The sequence below is a fragment of the Larimichthys crocea genome, chromosome XXII (genome assembly GCF_000972845.2).
Source record: "Larimichthys crocea isolate SSNF chromosome XXII, L_crocea_2.0, whole genome shotgun sequence".
In the NCBI taxonomy this organism is placed as follows: Eukaryota; Metazoa; Chordata; class Actinopteri; family Sciaenidae; genus Larimichthys; species Larimichthys crocea.
In genome coordinates, this window is record NC_040032.1 from 3,032,597 (window position 1) to 3,052,345 (window position 19,749).

Genomic DNA, 19,749 nt, shown 5'->3' on the forward strand with positions numbered 1-19,749 from the left:
AGCTTCATTTTAGGACAATCTACCAGTCACTAAAGTTAATCATTTGCATCATTGTGCTATATAACAGTGTGTTGTTTCAGTTATTTGTTTTTTTTTTTTCCTGCAGTACGATATAATTTCATTCTTTAACCTTGTTTTGAACATTCAAGCCCTATCCACCCATTGCCAAACGAAAAGGCTTCATCGATCAGAGAAGTGTTTATCTGTTTTCAGTTCAGATATTTTCCATAGCAGTCTCTTAGCAACAGCACAATATACCACTGAGTCTGTCTATGCCAAAAAAAGAAAAAAAACAAACCTATGCAGCCTACCTTGAGTTTAAAAAACCTAAAGCTTTTTATATCCATTCTCTCTCTGTCTCTCTCTCTCTCTCTGTCTCTCTCTCTCTCTGTCTCTCTCTCTGTATGCATTTCAGCTCATCACCCAGAGCAGGAGACACCAGCAGTCCTGTGGTGCCGGTCCAGTCCAAGCCCAGTGGTCAGTCGCATAAGATCTGTTTAGTGTGTTCAGACGAAGCCTCAGGATGCCACTACGGGGTTGTAACCTGCGGCAGCTGCAAGGTGTTCTTCAAGAGGGCCGTCGAAGGTTGGTCTCACACATGTTCATACCTCACTCGCACAAATCTAGCAAAAGTTTGAGAATGCAAATATGAAAAACGTCCTTCTTTTTTTTCTTTTTCTCATTTTGAAGCGATGAATTGTAGCCACATTTACACAAGGGCATAATCAGATTTACATATTAATGTGCGTGTATTTTAGATTAAGCAGCCACAACCTTGTACATGTGCACCTAATGGCAATGGTTAGCATCCATTAACTTTGTACATCTTGTCCCATTCATTTGACTTACATAAGATGAGCTCTTGAAGCTGTTGCACAACAGAGACACATTTCTTCTGTCTCTCTTGTTCAGCAGCAGAAAACTGAATGATTTCTCAAAATCCAAGGCCAGAGTGGAAGATCAGGGTTTTTGTTGAGCTTTAGCAGACACATGTCACATACTTGCATTTTTGTGGGTTTGAGTCTTAGTCCTGACCTTGTATGTCAACACCTCCTCTTCTGCTGGCTTTCCTGTTTGCCCTGTGTCAAAGTACAGATGACTGCTAAATCATTTTGATAATAAAAATATGCAAAAAAAAATCCTGTTCTGATAATATTACTACAGCAATACATGTCCTTTAATGTAGTATTGTCTTATAGAGCACTAGTATATTAATGAGCTTGTAAGGCAGTCATTCTTCTGCTTTGCTTCACAAACAGATCTCTTCTCATACAGTATTCATTTCTTGTCTGAGGCTAAGAGAAGTTTGAGCACAGTCTTGAGATGGGAGAGGCAGGAATGCACCTGACAAACGGAAAGTCATTTCTGTCATGCATTCCATCTCCGCTACTGTTTCATTTCCTCTCCATGTAAATCTCTCCACAGTTTTTATATTAGTTTTAAGAAGGCTTTCTGAGGAGTATGTTAATAAACACTAAATAAACCACTCTGTCTTACCTTTCACTCTTTATTTATTGACCCACACTAATGTGTTGCTTCCATGTCCCAGTTAGCAGGGCGACAGCCTCTCTTTCATTCTGCTACCGTGTTCACTATCTCTATCTGTAACTAACATTGCTGGTGAAATAATAATAGTGAGCAAACGTAGCACAGGGAAATCTTTGCTTCTGCTTCTGCTTCTGCAGCAGTTCAGGACCTAAACATGGCTGATGGACACTTTTAGTCTCCTGCAAAGAATCAAACATTTATTTGAGGCTTTAGAAAACATGTGTAAAAACAGTAATTGGGGATATATTTTGTGAATTTCTGACATTGGACAATCTGCTACGGTTAATTCGTTTTTTTTTGTGTGTGATTCTTGAATGTTGTACAGACATCTAGCATTATCAGCTTTTTTTATATTCTGTGGTGGCGGTGTAAATGCAGAGCACTCCAACTGAAGTGTGAGTTTTATTTTGAAAAGAGCTGTCTACAGTAGCACTGAGAAAGTTACATCACTTATTTTTGTTTTTCTCCCCCTCTCTATTCTCCGGTCGTTGTCTCTATGGTGAAGGATGGAGAGCACGACAAAACACAGATGGTAAATAAATGCACTTTTAATAATAACAACAATAATAATAATTATAGTAATGATGATGATTATGATGGTAATACTATCACCTCTGATTTGCCCATTGCCTGTATTCCTTCAGCACTGAAGTATGACCAATCTGCCTAGACACATGCATAGCCTCTTCTGCCAGCTATCTGTTAATGCATGCAAATGTTCTGATTTGGTAATTCAAGTTGGCATAAATTGCCTGTGAGTGATTTTGTGCTCCTCAATTTCTGCTTGGAATGCTCCACCTCATCACAGGTGGTTGATCCAATAATTACAATCACACCCAGTCCCTAATTAGGCCTATTCTTTTGCACTTGACCCACATTAACCTCCAGATATCTGATGTCAAAAAATCACCTTTCAGTTTTGGTCCCTCCTTGTGCTGTTCGTGTGTTTATGTTGTGTGTTTGACTGTTCATACGGATAGCCGTATTTAGGCCGTGTTCAGGTTCCAGGATCCTTTTTTTGTGAAAACCATATATCTTTTTGAGCTGAGAACAGAAGCCCTGCATTTATCTTCATGACTGCTCTTTTTTTTTTCATTTAATCTAGTTGGGTTTTTTAACAGGAAAATGTTATCAACACATAATCCTTCAATTTATCTCAACATTTCATAATCGCCTCGTTTTTTTCACTTGACAGCAACGATAAGAAATAATGTGTTTACACAGTGAGTGAGACTCACAGTCTCACAGTCAGACCAACAAATTGCAGGCCATCGGTTCAGAATAAGTTCATGAGTTAAGTTGCTGACAAACCACAAGGAGATTGAATAACGCGAACAAAGAAATAACATAACACACAAACTGGGTGACAAGTGAGCTTTGATAATAAAAAACAACATTCAGGAGGTTTTTGTTCAGGAGCACCAGCTTTCATTTCACACTGGGAGCCCTGAACACTCTTAGATAACAGCTGGTAGGTAAATATAATATCATCAACATCCTCACCTCCCCTGTCTCCCAACTTTTTAACTGCACACTCACAAGTAACTCTTAACAGCATTATTTGACTTATTTATGATTTATGATTAATTTTTTTCCATGTTTTACTTAAAAATTTGAACATTATTTTAACAGTTGTTTTCACGGTTCAGTTTGGCACAATCGTCCTCAAAATTTCATCATATTCAGTCATCTCCAGTGTTTGTTTTTTTGTTGTTTTTTTTCAGCGTTTGGTGTGTTAAAGTTCGTAGCACAAATTCGCTCCTCTTCAAGATCATAGTAAGCCTTTGAAACAATGGCTTAATAGTAGATTTTAGGCAAAAATGCATTGTTTGCAATGCAGTTATGTGTTTTTTTTTGGTGATTGCTGCATGGCAGAAAAACACAACAGAGAGAAAATGCAGTGGGTTGTACATCCTCCAATTACCTACGGGTAGTTAGATAAACAGTGAACATTTTTACACTCACAAAATGTGATTTTTATCAGATTGCACTTTAATTGTCTTGGTTAATTAAAAAGTAAAAAATTAAACATTTGCTGGTTATGGATTCACACAAACAAGCAGTCCCTCCCTGCTCATTCAGATGAAGTCACTAGTAATTATTGCTGAATTGAAAATACGTGGTCAGGTTCAGTCTCTGGACCTCCTTGCTGTGAGTTGACAGTGCTAACCACCACTGGCCCACTGAGCAAACACTCATTAGTTTTAACGCTACATGCTAATGTTCGCTACAAGCCCACCCAGAAGCTTGGCACGGTCAGCCCATCAGGGCAGGATATCAATAGGATTCAGCTGGCAGTTTTGACACTACAGATGGCTGTTTACTGTTTCCAATGACTTCCTGTGACATCAGTGATGGCTGCAACTGGCAGCCCCTCAGGCTGCTATCTTGTCATCACACCAGCAACCCTGCAGAATTAATTTCTTATTTTTAATTTCCACTCTTTAGAAAAGCATTGCTTTTGGCACTAATATAAGTATAAACCTGATTATAATATAATGAAATGTAGCCGTAGTAGTCCCAACTATGAAACTATACAGACACCTATTTGCTCCAGCTTGAACACAGAATGTTTTTTGCACTGCTGTTCTGGAACATCATTAAGCTGAGTTAACCATTTGCTTGATGTCCCAGATCCACTGCTTACTGGTGTTCATGTGCATCTAGGCTCTCGTAGTGTGTGTGAGTGTACAGGAGGAGGGAAAATAATGTAAAGAACTGCATGAGGTAGGGAGTTTATTATGAACCAACTCATTGTTATGAAGGAAACCACAGAGGTCTGACAGCCGAGGCTATACAGTGCATGGACAGCACATCAAATATGAACAGTGGTTGTTCAGACATAAATACTCAAAAGATATTTTTGTATAAATACTGAATAGGTAGTAAAATGTTCACTAAAATAATGTTTGCTGTCTAAGTTTAACAATAGATGAACATAAAAAACATAAAACTTTCAATAAAAAGTAACGTAGTAATGTTGCACCCATGCTTACCGTGTCAAATCTCAGGATGTGTTTTCAGATTGTAGCTGTCATTACTGTCATCACAGACATATTTATTTGTTGGTGTAAGCTTTAATCCATTCTTTGGTATTTATTTTTTCATTTTCGAAGGTTATGTTTGACTTTCACTAACTTTTAGTCTCATTTTCATCATGGAAACGATCTTTTTAATCATCACAAATGACACTAATGCTTACTCACTGTTGGGAATGGAAATTAATATCCATTGCATGGCCAGCCAACTTGTGATTTTAGATTAGATATGATTAATTGGTAGACACATAACGGAACACAGTGTTCCGTTCACAGTGTATCTGAAGGAAAAAGTCATTTTGTGAATACAAAGGCAGCTCTTGCCTCTTACAGTACTAAGAATATCATTTTAATATATAGAACTGAATGCTGGCATCGCCTCTGGGATTTTATGATACAGGAAAACAACTGTACAGTATTATTTTGACATTTTATTATGTGACGTCAGCAGTATTATCGAATGCCCTTTAGTTCAAAAAACCTGCATCAAACACATGATATTTCAAAGATGAGTAACAATGTTTATGGTCCCAAAGGGCATTTTGTCACTGTTGACTTTGTACAAGGTCTTGTTTCGGCCAATCTGTAGTCACGCAGTGTGTACAATAAATGGAGGGTTGCTGGGTAGTGTCAGCAGTGAAACAAGTGTAATATTTATTGTGTCATCCATGATAATGTCTTGTATCAATTCAGGATATAGTGCCAAGTTTGATGAACATATAAGGACAAAGTTATTTATTGTGCGCTCTGCTTCAGACACTCCTCACAGCTGTGTAGATCGGATGCTCTTATACCCAAGTGACTAATGAGCAGTCCTTTTTACCTTACCTCTGAAAATAAGTGCTTGTTTATGGCAGAGTACATTATAATTTGGTTCCAACCATCCAGAAGAGGCATATGCACTTAGATAAGATGTGCTTTTGAGTGGGAGGGAAGAATCTCTTTTTTACTTTCATTTGTGACTGGGCATAGCTTCTTCAGTACACTTTGTACTAGCCATGACGAGAATACAAAGCTCATCACTGAATTTTTTCCATTCCTGCTGACTTCCTGGTAGCAGTGACCAGTAAATGAAGGATGTGGCAAAACCAACAAGTGCCGTTTTCTCAGAGAGATTACGTGCAGTGATGAGTCTTTCTAAATCACTGTGTACGGTGTGTTTTCCCACAGTGTGCTCACAGCAGCAGATGCCGTGTTCTTTTTGGTTTAGACACTCATCTGGCACATCAGAGGTGATTCTAGTGAATCTGATCTCAGGAAACAGTTGTCAGAGTGAAACTAAGATGAAAAAAAAGATGACCATGGCCTGTTTGGTGTGATGTTGTGGGACCTCCCCTTATTAATTCTCTCTATTAGATTGATTACGTCTCAGTCTGAACTCCAAAGAATGTGTTGATTCTGGTAAGATGAGATTCATGTCACACTCCTCAGGCTCTGCCACACCAAGTATCGTACATGTTAAAAGGCACCGTTGCACTATGGCTCAGATCTCCCATCACATCATGATATCAGTACAGAGATTACAATGATGAAAAGGAAGCACAATAGGATATAAGATATATATTCATTTCCTGGCTTCTGAAAAAACCTCCGGTAAATTAAGTGATATATATATATATGAAACCATATATTTGTGAACAGTTTTTAAATATTTTTGTATTCAGTAGGAACAGCGGGTTTGGGGCCCAGGGTTAGGGAGGTTTAACATCCCAAACTTTTAAAGTTTTTCAAAGTCATAGTCAAGATTGTTTTTCCATAGAAAGTGTGCATTTCACTGACAAACATTTGTCCTGAAAATGTTTGATGTCACCAACTCATAATTTCTTCCCTCTGGTCGAATACTTATTGCTTCCTCTTTTTTTTTTTTTAATTAAATGAATCTAATCACAGTTTCATCTCTGGTTTATTTTTGCACATCCTAATCATGTAGTGTATTCAAACTGAGATTGCAAAAGAGTTATTATGAGGGAGCTAATCATCATCAGCAAACAGATCTGGAACATTTTCACATTAGTGCACTCGACCACAATTTGAATGTGCAAGTTTGAGGAAGCAAAGCTGTCCACACCAGAGGGATGCCTCGGGCTTGTCAGGCTTACTGCAGAATCAGTAGGTGGTTAGTGTGGTCATAATACATACTGCTCAGGTTAATCCTTCATAAATCTTCTTAGCCTCTCCTTCTTCCTCTCCTCTGTACAGGCCAACACAACTACCTGTGCGCGGGGAGAAATGACTGCATCATTGATAAGATCCGGAGGAAGAACTGTCCAGCCTGTCGCTTCAGGAAATGTCTTCAAGCCGGAATGAACTTGGAAGGTAAACAGTCTGACCCATCCTCGAACCCCCACCCCCACTTTCCTCAACCACATTGTTAGATCACATGGTGGAGGATGGGGGTGACAGATAATTAAACCATCAAGGTTTTTCCAACCGACATCTACATTCACACCTCCAACTAACATTTCACTTTCCATGTTCCAGGAACCACAAGCTAAAAGTCAAGTGTTTTTTTTGTCTGTTTTTTTTTTTAATGATGGGTGGGGCTCATCACGCCCCCAGGAGGCTCTTGTTCTTATTGGAATTTGATTAATTCCCTCCAATAACATTTGGAAAGTCTAGCAGAGCCATATGATTCAATTATTTTATCCCGTTCACGTGTTAATGGAGCCAACAGGAAGTCAGCCAGTTTGACCAGTGGAAGTCTCAGAAGCACATGCTGTCGACTGGTTCAGCTTTAGAAGGACTCTTCTGGGTGCTCTATGCTCTCTACGCCCAAAAACTTGGAAACGTGGAAGCCTACACAGGCTTTCTCAGCATACTGTATGCAGCCAGTAAGCGTATGTGATGGGATGGAATGGGCTGCCTTCTTTGAACGCGATGTCCATCCACACGTTTACTGCGTGTTGTTTCCAAACCATATTTGATTGAACACATTTATATATAAACCTCAAGTGCTTTCATCAAAAATATATTCAACTTTAACATGTGTTGGCATATGCCAAGAGATTAACACCAGGTCACATGACTAGAATTTTTTCTTTTTTTATTCTTTCACTGTGTCTTTAAGAAGTAGCTTGTCGAAAATCCCCTTCAGTGAGTGTTTTGCCATTAACGGCTGTGACGATGCCACCCACTCTTTCCACTAAGACAGGCATGGGGAACCTGTTCTACAAAGGGTTGTGTGGCTGCAGGTTTTTGTTCCAACCAACCAAGAACACAGTTTGACCAATCAACTCTCTGAAGACTGAGATCAGTTAAATAAATGAATCAAGTCTGGTGTGCTGCTGCTTGGTTGCAAAGAAAACCTGCAGCCACACCGGCCCTTTGTGGAACAGGTTCCCCATGCCTGCACTAAAACCTCCAGTGTGTCTGGTTTGTACTAGCCAAGATAATGGAAAAGTCACGTTGGTTCCAATATGATGTCAATACACATCTTGCTCAAACGTGAGAAAATCAATAATGAAATTTAAAAGTATTTGAAATTACTTGTAAAATCTACTTCAACGGAATTGTACTAGTTACATTTCCCTAACCACAATATTAATTAATGATATTTTCTAAAAGTTCATGAAAGTTCTTTTTTATACTAACATTGCAAATATTAAAAATGATCAGTCTACTACAGGAATTAATTAGGGCTGTCTTTTAGAGGACAAAAGACACTATCACAAGACCATAACATATGTAACAATATCATCTCATATTTATTTCCCTTTCATAAAATTCACTTGAAACACACACACACACACACATCACACTATTAAATCAACAACATACTATACAGTATATCTCTCTATTTTACCTACAGTGTCATTCCGTGTTATCTGCCTTTTGTGTTCATCATTGAAAAGTCTATATTTCTATTCAACTCCTCCCGAACATTTTGTCCTAAGTTTGCTTATCTAGTTGGTCACTCATGTGTGACCTTGTGCATGAGGGCTATTGTTTATGAATGTGCTCTTCTGTGCATGTGTCCTGGTATGCAGGTCAGGCAGATTGAAAGAATGTCACAATCTCACACACATTGATCAGTGCACAATCCACTGTAAAGTCCCATGTCACCAGATTCTGCTTCCAGGGTAAAATGCTTAAATTGTGGTGCAACAGTTAAGCTGTGTTGAGGTTTCAGACGATGGACATGGGGAGCAACAGGTGAAGCACAACAACAGTTTAAGTGCTTGTAACTTGGTCATCGTCATATTCCAGCAGATGCTTCCTACGAGGCATGAAATTGCTGTCAGTTGTTAGCACAAATCGTGAGAGACAGAAAGACAGAGAGAGGGATTTGATGAACGTCAACACATCAGCAGACAGACTCCCACCAGAAAGGCTCTTAGTTGCCATAGAAACTCCAGGAGAGGAAATTAAAAAAGGTAGTGAGTAGAAAAAAACATTTTTTTTTTTTTATGGCAACCTCTCAACCCATGACATGTTTTGCACATTTAGTGGTAGAAAATGTCAAAACGACACCCAGATTATCTGGATACTGTGCGCAAATGCAAAGCAATTTGCTATAGCTGTCAAGAGAAACTGGAAAAAAAATGTTAAAAGAGAAAGGGAATATTTTTTTTAATAAAAGTAAGTAAGTGAAGACTTTATGGCTTTATTATAGTGCACTAGCATGCTAGACTAGAGCCTTTTTTGTCTTCCGACCTGCTTTTACACTACACTTGACATTCACCCACTCATTCACAAATTCCTGCACTTACAGCACTGGCTGCCATGTAAGATGCCAACTGCTCAGCATATCTTCTCACATTCACTCAGACGCTGTCATGCAAACTGTGTTGCACACAAGGGAGGTTTATGCACCTGTATTACCGATGTGAAAATTAAAGAAAGTTGATTTAAATATTATAACAGGAAGTCACACACCCACTGTGTTTCTTGATTATTCTTGATTTATTAAGAGTAAAAACATTCCAAAGACATGATATTATATTGTTTAAGAGCATTTGTTAGATAATTAGCTGATTTATAAGATATTGTAACATCATATTTTAATGAAAGAAATATGTATGGTCCCTTTATTTAGGGGCCTAAATTCCAAAAGAAGTATAGTTTCTTTATTAAGAAATCTGTTATAAAGAGGAAAATACTGTGTAATGAGAATAGGTTGATGCAACACATTTCAAATACAAAAAATATTAAGTGTGAAATACTTTAATGTGTCTGTCATGCTGAGGTGAGGTGTAACATAGGGTGGATTGATCACTGCTTCCTTCTTAAAATAGGTTGTGAGATTTCTTAGCTGAAAAGGAGAAACAGGAAAGAGTGTAATTCCTTATGTGTGCCAGCTGTGGTTGGGCAAGTTTTTTTAATTTTACAAATGTTAACATATCAGGCTGCTTTCATACCCACACCATTATTCATCTCTTGTGGTGTTGGTGGTCTTGGTGTTTAGTCACGATTCCTGAAAACAAATGTGTCACACAAGCAGTGGAATTTTTATTTCATGTGGTTCACTATTAAGCTTTTTTTCCTTCCTTATTTAGTGATGTTTAGGGCAGAAAAGATCTGTGAAATATCTTAATTTAGACAATTCATCAGACAAAACAGAAGATTTGAAGATGGACCAAATGATTATGAATGATGAATATGATGAATGTAGCTGTAGCGATGTTCCTTTTTAGTTGGGATTTACCCTCTGGTAGCCTGCTAGGTCTGGCTGTTTCACCTTGTTCGTTCTTGTAGGCAGTGTGCACATTTGTACCAAACAGTATGTTTCTCTGGAGACAACACCACCGCACCTCTCAACGAATTCATTCTGGCGATCTAAGTGTGTTACACTTTCATGTATTAAACTCTAACAGACAGTTTGATCTTTTAACTTATTCTACCGATTGATCTGTGTTTGTTTGTATCCTTTTGTTCGTCTATGAAATAAGAAATATAACATAAAAAGTAAAACTGCTCACTGGTTCCCGTCTCCCTCCCTCTTTTTCTACTCCGACCTGAACCATAGCGAGGAAAAACAAGAAGCTAATGAAGAAACCCTCTGGATCATCACAGCCTATCAACAACATGCCTATTCCAGTCATCCCCAAGTGCATGCCCCAACTCGTGCCCACCATGCTGTCTATGCTCAAGGCCATCGAGCCCGAAGTCATCTACTCGGGATATGACAGTACACTGCCTGACACCTCCACGAGGCTCATGACCACTCTGAACAGGCTTGGAGGACAGCAGGTCATCTCTGCAGTCAAGTGGGCTAAGTCACTGCCAGGTAACAAAAAGCACCTTACCATGTGTTGCCTTTGGTTTGGTTTGGATAACTTTCATTGAAGAGAACCAACCATCATTCAAAATGTCAGTGTTCCTTCTAGTCATTAGGGCAGGTGTTAAGAGATTACTCTGGTCAGATTTAGACTGCAGCTTCTAGCTGAACAAGCGGTATCCTACAGTTAATGAGAAACTCAAGTTCAACATTTAGTTGATTTTAATTATGGTTAGACTGGTAGCCAGAGAGTTATCTAAACTGATCTCCAACCATTGTGTCTCCTAGAAAAGGATTTTATGTTTAAATGACTCCTCTTGGCAGTGGAGCCAAAGAACAACAGATGTTTGGCAGCCATTTAAAAAAAAAAAAAAGAAAAAACGGAGAAATGTCAACTGTAATGGCTGAATCCATAATTACAGGCAGAAGAGGAGAGTAATGACCACTTATGAGGGAACAATTTCGCTTTAAAATGACCTTTTTGGATTATTTTATCTAGAAGTGTCACAGCGCAACGAAAGACGTGACGTCTCAGGAGAAGAACAAGTCTCTGGTGTTAGACTGAACCTGCTATGGGAGTTCAGTTCATCAAGGGATGTTTATATTTTATTGTTCATGGCCATAAGACACAAAGAGAGTTGCTGGGCATGAAGACTACTCTGTTTCATTTCCACAAAACCAAAAATGGAAACACGAGAGCTTGGACTTTTAACAACCCATGCTACTTTCTAATCATGAGAAAGAAGGCACATGACTTGATAATCGCTTCAAGTATTTGCTTGGAGATTTTCTCTTTCCTCACTCTAATTGTTTCTTTTGGTCACACTGAAGGTTTAAGATCAGATTTCTCAGAAAATGAAACCGTAATGTAAAAGCTGTGATCTCTCTCTGTAAGACAGTATGATGAAGGGACAAATCTGGCTCCGATCTTGTTGTGAATGCCTTGTCCACAGCTGGAAGTCTGCCAGTGTGATAGTGAGGGGAAAAAGCTCTTGCGTAAAAGAGCTGCGGTTTAAAACAAATGTAACGTGAAAGGAGCTTTCATGTGCAGTTTGAGAGTTTTGACTGTGCCATTATGACTGAACTGCAATTTCATTCCAATTTGAACATCGACTTCACTAGACTGTCCTTTTTGTTTCGTGTAAGCCGCTCTGGTAATTGTGTTTTAATGATGTATTGAGCAATTACTTTTCACTCTGTTCTGTTTCTGTATCTCTTTGCTGCTTGTTTTTTTAATAACACAGACACAGTAGTTATATAGTACCACAGGCAGCAACATACACAATCAGACATATACAAGAAATCATTATTTTCCAATCTGGAAAAACACCTTCATCTTGAGACAGACATAATTGTGTAATCATTACGTTTCTGTTTAAGGAACAACTAAATGATCAAATGTAATAACCTCTTTTTTAATGTTAAATCATTAGCTGTTGACTTGATTTATGTCTGCTTTGGTCTGAGTGTCTTTCTAACCCACTTTATCTGACTTTTCTAGGCTTCCGAAACCTGCACCTGGATGACCAGATGACACTGCTGCAGTGCTCCTGGCTCTTCCTCATGTCCTTCAGTCTTGGGTGGAGGTCATACGAGCAGTGTAACGGGAGCATGCTCTGCTTTGCCCCTGATCTTGTCATCAATGAGTACGTGCCACTGTTAGGTTTATTATAGATTGATGGAGGCTTTTCTTTTGCACATTTTGTTAGGCAATTTGCAGTGTGAAGTTTAGAAAATGGATCAAGATTCACAATATTACAAAAGTGCACACATGTACTCCATCCCAAAAGCTAAAGAAACCACTGGTTTGTGTTGCAGGAGTGAAGTGAAACTAAATTCTAAGCATTAGTAGTGATTCACTGAGATAAATATTTATAGGAAATGTAATACGCACAACAAAGCACAATCAAGAACACACATTCCTCACACAGACAGAGAATACAACAGTAAATAACCTTTTGTGCTCCTTTGAAGTCACAGAGGGACGGCTCAGGTACAACTCCACCGTATTAATTACAAAGCCACAGTTACATCACCGGCTGCAGAAATTGATTGTGCTCAGAAGTTTTCTGCGATTGCCACAGTCTCTGTAGTCCCTGCAGGAAACAGGATAAGGGAGAGGCTCATCTCCTGTCAGCTTGTCTGTTCCTATAGCACCGGTCAGATTTTAAATTACTTAGGGGTAAAACAACATTGTCCCATTTTATCCGTTATCTGTGCTAGTAGTCAAACATCCTCAACTTACCAAACATCCTTAGTGGGCTTTTGCTGTTTCCCACCAGTGAACAGCTAATCATTTTTAACAAAGAGAAACTTATTTTGTTAAAATTCAATTCAAGCTTCTGTGTAGGGATAGGTGTGATTTCAATACTCTTGCTTTCGCTACCAACATATCAAAGTATCAGAGATTACTCAGATACTTAATTCAACTGTTATTATTAAAAACTATTATAACTTAAAAACAGTAACAAATTAGCAAAATAATAATTAAATTAAACAACAAGTAAACCAGACTGAGTCTGACCAACTTTTTAATTACATTTTAATAGGTGTTGCTTTTGGCACATCTTAATTACTTCAGTTTGATAAGTACCTGGTGATTGGTTCTGGTCATGGCTATTGCTTTTACTACTGACTTTGAAGGGGAAAAAAATGGAAGATGAAGAAGTCATTGCCAGCAGTGCTGCAGTTGGTCAGAATGAATACACAGCCTTGTACCTAGGGCTATATAATCTATCTGGAGTATGTGCTGTATTGATTTTAGAGGTAGCGAGTAATGTGGGAAGTGTTTTAGTGGAAGTGAGGTGTGAAAATCCATCAGGACTGATTTCACAGTCCAGTTTCCTCCAGCATGGTTGTAGTGCCTCCCTGCTGGGGCTGTTTATTGAGAATTGAATAACAGGATGAGTGAAAAAGTCTAATCTAACTCTCTTCCTTCCATTTCCATCCATTTCTCCCCCTGCTGTCTCCATCTATTCTACACTTCCCCCATCTCTCTGGCCTCATCTTTACTCTCTCCCTCGCCTGCCTTTCAGAGAGCGTATGAAGTTGCCCTTCATGACCGACCAGTGCGAGCAGATGCTGAAGATCTGTAATGAGTTTGTCAGACTGCAGGTGTCCTATGACGAGTACCTGTGCATGAAGGTCCTGTTACTGCTCAGTACAGGTAATGGAACTCATTTCTCTTTGGAAAAATCACAGCAGTGTTTTTCATACCTCTGTAACTGCAATTATTTTGGGATTACACAGAACGTAAATCAGTTTTCCATTGTAATAACTGTGTTACACTGCCACAGCCTTTTCATTAGTGTGAAGTAGGCTCATTCTGTCGCAGCAGAGAAGTATATTTAGAGAAATTAGAGCAAACTGTATTGTAGATTTCCACTCAGCGTTATTGAATGAGAATGTATGAGTGACATAGTCTTGTTGCGTGTGCCATCCGTACACATTTCTGTGTTTCATAATGGCTACAGATAGGAAAGCTGTTCATGGATGAACGTATGAATATGTGATGGCAGATGCAAAGTAGACGTCTCCAAATGTTTTTTTACTCTGACACAACAGTGCAAACTAGGGCTCAAACATACTCAGTCCATCATTAAAAAAGTTTCTCTCCAGCCAATAGCTTGTTTTCTCTGATCACATTTGAAGTCATCCAGTCAAACAATGCAAACTTTCCATTTCAAGTGAGTGCCTTAAATATTATAAATATTCCTTGAGCACCTGCTCTGTCAGTGTTGTATCAGTTTATAACACTGTGTGTTGAAGGTGTGCTGTTTCTCACAGACTGCAGTAAGAAACCCGCCTGCAGCTCTTCATCTAAGAGCTCACAGAGGCTGTTTCCACTAGAATATTTAACACTAAAACCTCTAAGGGGTCATTTTTCATCATATTTTAGTGAATTATGGGAGATGTGGGATAAAAAGAAAGATAAATAGATGGTATTATCTATACTTACAACCACAGACAGATCATTTTTACCTCTTATAGAAACCTGCGCTCAACATTCGCTACATCCAGTTGCCTAGCAATGGCATTGTTTATCTATTGATAAGCAGGTTGCTGTATGACAAGCTACAGTTAACTATATTTGAAAGCTATTAGGGGGGATTGATGAATTTGGAAATATGAACCGGAGCAGAAAAAGAACGAAAGCCCAAGAAGTTCTGACAATGCAGATTGAGGGAGAATCAGATAGCCTAAAAACAATAAATACAAATGATTTTCTTTTATTTGACGTCCTTTTTTTCAGTAATTAAAGGTTTGAGTGTTGAAACTGAGCTGCTGGTGAAAAACAACCTTTGTCATATTTGTAGACACATTTCTTATGATCATTTAAGTGTCAGTCACTCAGCGGAGCCTTCTTTTTGTTTGCACTGGGATTAAAGAAGACACCTTTAAACGTGTCAAGCATTAAGACAAGAGTCCATTGTTTGGTCGGACGGTGTCTTTTTTTACGTGTACAGCTCTCTCAGGATTATTTTTGCACTAAAATTCTCACACAGAAGTACACATCAGTACTAAAATACCAGATACCAGATTCCGGCGCAGATTTCTCATGCTCATGCTGTTACTTTCAAATTATGTTACAAACCTTGTCAGGTGTCTGGCAGTCATCTAAAAGCATTTTGTCACAGATTAATGATCGGTAACACTGCAAGGTAAAAATTTTCCTTCAGGGGCCTCTCGTTACAACCTTGTCACTCCACCCAGTTTCCTGAGATGTCAGGCTGTACTTTCTGTGAAAGTACAGCCTGTTCATCTTCTGTCACTCTCAGGTGAAAAGGTCCCACAGGTACTTCATCTCTTCAGACAGCTGGTTTGTTTTCCTCATTAACGGGAACACTTGCTGCCTTGACTTGTGGTAACACATTTGCTTCCAGAGTTTGTTTGGAAATTCTCAAACAGACGAGTTAAATAAGTTCTCAGAGTTAAATGAGTTGAAACTTTCTGTTTTTTTTTTTTTATCTCAGAGGAGAAAACAGCCTGTTGTTTGGCTTGCTATTGTAATCGCCACAATCACAGATTGCCTGCATAATGAAAAACCTCATCACCAACCAAACAAACCTTTTCCCCAATTTAGCTCATTTCAATTTTGTCGACTGAAAATGGGATTCAGCCGAGAAATGTTTTTCTTAATGGATTTAGAGGAGGGTCTTCGAATGAGAGGGGAAAAACAAAGATTCAGTTTCCTTTCTAAAGTAAAAGAACAGACATGTAGTTATAAAGGTTGAAGGCCACCCGTTAAGCTATTTATTTATCGCTATTACTATCTCCAAGGAGCAATACAGCATGAAAAAAGTCTAAATCAAACTTTTGCCTTATTATGTAAATTTCTTTGCCTAGCAGGAGAGAATTTTCCCTTCCACCTCGCTCTTGGTGACTGGCAGCAGGGTAAAGGATGCACTTTAGAAGTGCGTTTGCTAGTTATGCAGAGGAAATGACATTTCCATACCGAGCCTTAGTTGCATTTTCATACCTGAGAGCTATTTCCATCTGTTCCCCTCAGGGATGGAATTACTATCAGGTCAGGACAACCAGGATGAGCTGTTTTAATCATTTCCCATGCACGCGAGTGAAAATTCCCACATATTTACCGTAGATAACGTGCCTGTTAACATCAAAAGGCAGGCCACAAATGCACTTACTAAATTATATTCAGGTATTTTATTTTAAGAAAATAATCCAGAGAAGAGAGCAGAAAGGCCAATCTGTTTTTTGTCTCTCGGCCAGACCTGAACATGCATAATGAAGAAGCCAGGTAGCACTTGCACTGCAGTATCTCCCATTTATCTGATTATGTAAATCGGACACTGTTTCACCCTGCCCTCTGTGGCTTTGCATAATCTTTAGGTCAGTTGCTGTGGCTTTGCCTGGGCCCACTGCCAGGCACCAGACTGACAAGGAGACCGCGATGTGTTGACGTGGACGCTATGACAACTGCATACGGATGCTTTTTAGCCGTTTTGTGGTTTTTGGCGTCTTAGCAGTAGCCAGTAGCGAAGTCTAAATCCATGCTGAGCTCCTGATTTTTATGAGGTGTGTGTCCATTTGTGTCCAACATTTCCTGCTCCTCTTAGATTCTCATCCACACCACATCCACATTGGAAACACACTGCACAGAAACTATTGATGTTACTTTTAGCTTTGCATATTTTCCATTGCCTACGGCATTCTGGTTAGGAGTTGCGTGCATGCATCTGTGTATGTTTAGACAGCATCTCTTAAGGGTCTTTGTTTGGGTCCCACACAGTGAGGTTTAATGAAGTTTTAATACCCTGTGTTGTTATTTGCAGCAGAGAACAGGATAAGGAATAGACAAAAAGCAATATTGCTGATGGATTATCAGTTTGAGGCAGATGTTTACATGCACATAAAAACAGCTGTACAGAAGGCAAAAGAGAGTTATAAATAACTGTGTATGTGCAAATGACATTGGTGCAATTTCATTTTATTTACATAAAAGGATAAATACTACTGTATGTACAACTGCACTCCCTGCCTCCACTGTTATCTCCTCATCAACAACAGAGAGACAGTGAATTGATAGACATAATCAAAATTCATATCCTCTTAGATAGGACATCTGTGGGGTTGTGTTCTCAGTCTAATGTGGATTTATTTGAAGTTTGGCTTTGGGTGCCTCTGTGTTAACTGTCAGCCTAATAGAGCAACAACGTCCTGATATGATTTTAAAGTAGTTCAGTGAGTGGCACCAGCTACAAATAAAACAACCAAATCAGTGCTAGGTGAGTCATCAACGTTTTCTTTTCAATCTCACCATTGCTACTTGAACACTGATGTGTATGTATGTGTGTGTGTGTCTTGTATGTAGTACCGAAAGATGGCCTGAAGAGCCAGGCAGTGTTTGACGAGATCAGGATGACGTACATCAAAGAGCTGGGAAAAGCCATCGTCAAAAGAGAGGAGAACGCCAGTCAGAACTGGCAGCGCTTCTACCAGCTAACTAAGCTTTTGGACTCAATGCAGGAGGTTAGAGAAACACACACACACAGATATATACTGCATGCTTTACATTGTTCTGTATAGGATTTGCTACATATGTTGAACAGCAGATGTGTCTTGCATTTTAAGTGTACCTTGGCCTCCTTTTATGTCAGCGAGGCTTGTTCTTTCTTATCTTGCGGTTTAAATGCATCAATAACTTGTACTTCTGAGTTCCCTGTACCTTACTGCTTAGTGTAAAACCCTGAAGAATACACTCACAGATCCAAGTGCATTGTGGTTCAGTCGAATCAATTAGAGACACCACATATACTTCAGGCGTTCTTATTGAAGAAGTAAACACTTACACCTCAGGCTAAATTAAAGCAGTTTCTATTGACTAATTATTCTGACTGTGTCTTGTCCTCCCCCTGTGGATGTCTCCTCTAGATGGTTGAGAGTCTTCTCCAGATCTGTTTCTACACCTTCGTGAATAAAACCCTCAGTGTGGAATTCCCGGAGATGCTGGCGGAGATCATCTCCAACCAGATACCAAAATTCAAAGACGGGAGCGTCAAGCCTCTGCTGTTTCACCAGAAATGACTGCCTTAAACTGTGAAGCGATGCCTTAAATTCTGCCCTGCCCGTGTACCTCTCCGGGGCCCCAAGCTTTCACCCTGAGCCCTAAGCCTTTGCTTGTCCTGCCTCTGCCCTATCACTCTGATTTGATTCTTTTTTTTTTCTGGGCCCCCTTTAGGAATTTTGCCACTCCCCTCCAGGCCTCAGTCATTCGGCCTAATCTCGGAGCACAATACCTTTGGCCTCCTAATCTGTTCACGCTGGCCAATCTATGGTAGGACATCCACCCTCCGACCTGTAGCCCTTCCTGTTGGCTAACCAAGAAGAATTTGTCCTCCAGGGGAAATATGTTGACTCTGAATGTCTTGTGGGCAGAATGCATTTTGGACATTTTTTTTTTTTGACCCCTCCTCCGTCCACGGCCCTGTCCTCAGGTTTCATTTGGTGGCTGCCTGCCTCTTACTCTCTCCTGCCTCCAGTGTGTAATCGCTGTTTTCACTAACGACACTGAGTAACACCTTTTCCTCTCTCTACTTGCCCCCTAAAATTCTGTCCAATTGCCAGATTATCAGCCTATTGAGACTTTCCCCAAGTTCCCCTGCTCACCTGCCCAGCTTGTCTCCGTTTGCCCTTCCCAGCTCCACTACGCAGAGAATGTAGTGAGTGATCACTTGTTGTCTTTTCCCGGGAACTGTTGCGATGAAGGGGATAAACCTAAACAGAAAAAAAAAAAAAAATTAGAAACATACTCTTACATGAGAGAATCTTTTTTTTTTTCTCTTCTGGACCCAAGGACATTGAGGATGAACTGCTTTCAGCTATGAATCAGTTATCTTTTCTGAAAAGATATGAATCAGATTTATATACCTGACCAATGGAAAAGAAAAAAAAAAAAAACACGTCGAGGAATATTCTTCATTTATTTTATGCAGTCATGCATTTCTGACCACGCTTACACACACAAACATACAAAGTATACACAGACACACATTCACTCAGCAAAATGTTTACACATGATGTATCTGAGAAGGGAAAAACAGTGCCTTTTAGCTTTTAAGCTTCATAGCCATTCTCTCTAAACAGTTTTTTTTTTGTTTTTGCATAGATATATATATATATATATATATATCTATATATATATATTAATATATATATATATATATATCTTATATATATTATATATTTTTTTTTTTTTTTTTTTTTTTTTTTTTTTTTTTCTTTTTTAGTTTTTACATGCTGGTAATTTCTGTTTTCTTTTCCAAGCCGCCATGTTGGTGTTTTTATTGTGGGCAGCTCTCTGTTCTATTCTGACCCCCCCCCCCAGAAGTGCACGTAAAGGAAGACAGCCTATGGTACAGATATGAAATGTGTAGAGCAGTGTGAAGTATTAAGATCTTCATTTTTTTTTAGGTCTTAAAAGGT

General features: G+C 39.1%; 1 protein-coding gene across 1 annotated transcript in view; it reads left to right on the forward strand.

Annotated features, from left to right (window-relative positions):
- The window catches only part of LOC104917777 (glucocorticoid receptor), a 52,483-nt gene extending 33,418 nt beyond the window's left edge, over positions 1-19,065 (forward strand). Inside the window, 8 exon segments of the mRNA XM_027273424.1 lie at positions 416-585; positions 2,054-2,080; positions 6,786-6,902; positions 10,552-10,812; positions 12,305-12,449; positions 13,839-13,969; positions 17,639-17,796; positions 18,199-19,065. Of these exon segments, the coding sequence (XP_027129225.1) occupies positions 416-585; positions 2,054-2,080; positions 6,786-6,902; positions 10,552-10,812; positions 12,305-12,449; positions 13,839-13,969; positions 17,639-17,796; positions 18,199-18,351 (1,162 nt within the window). The 3' untranslated portion in view covers positions 18,352-19,065.
- The last annotated feature ends 684 nt before the right edge of the window (positions 19,066-19,749 follow it).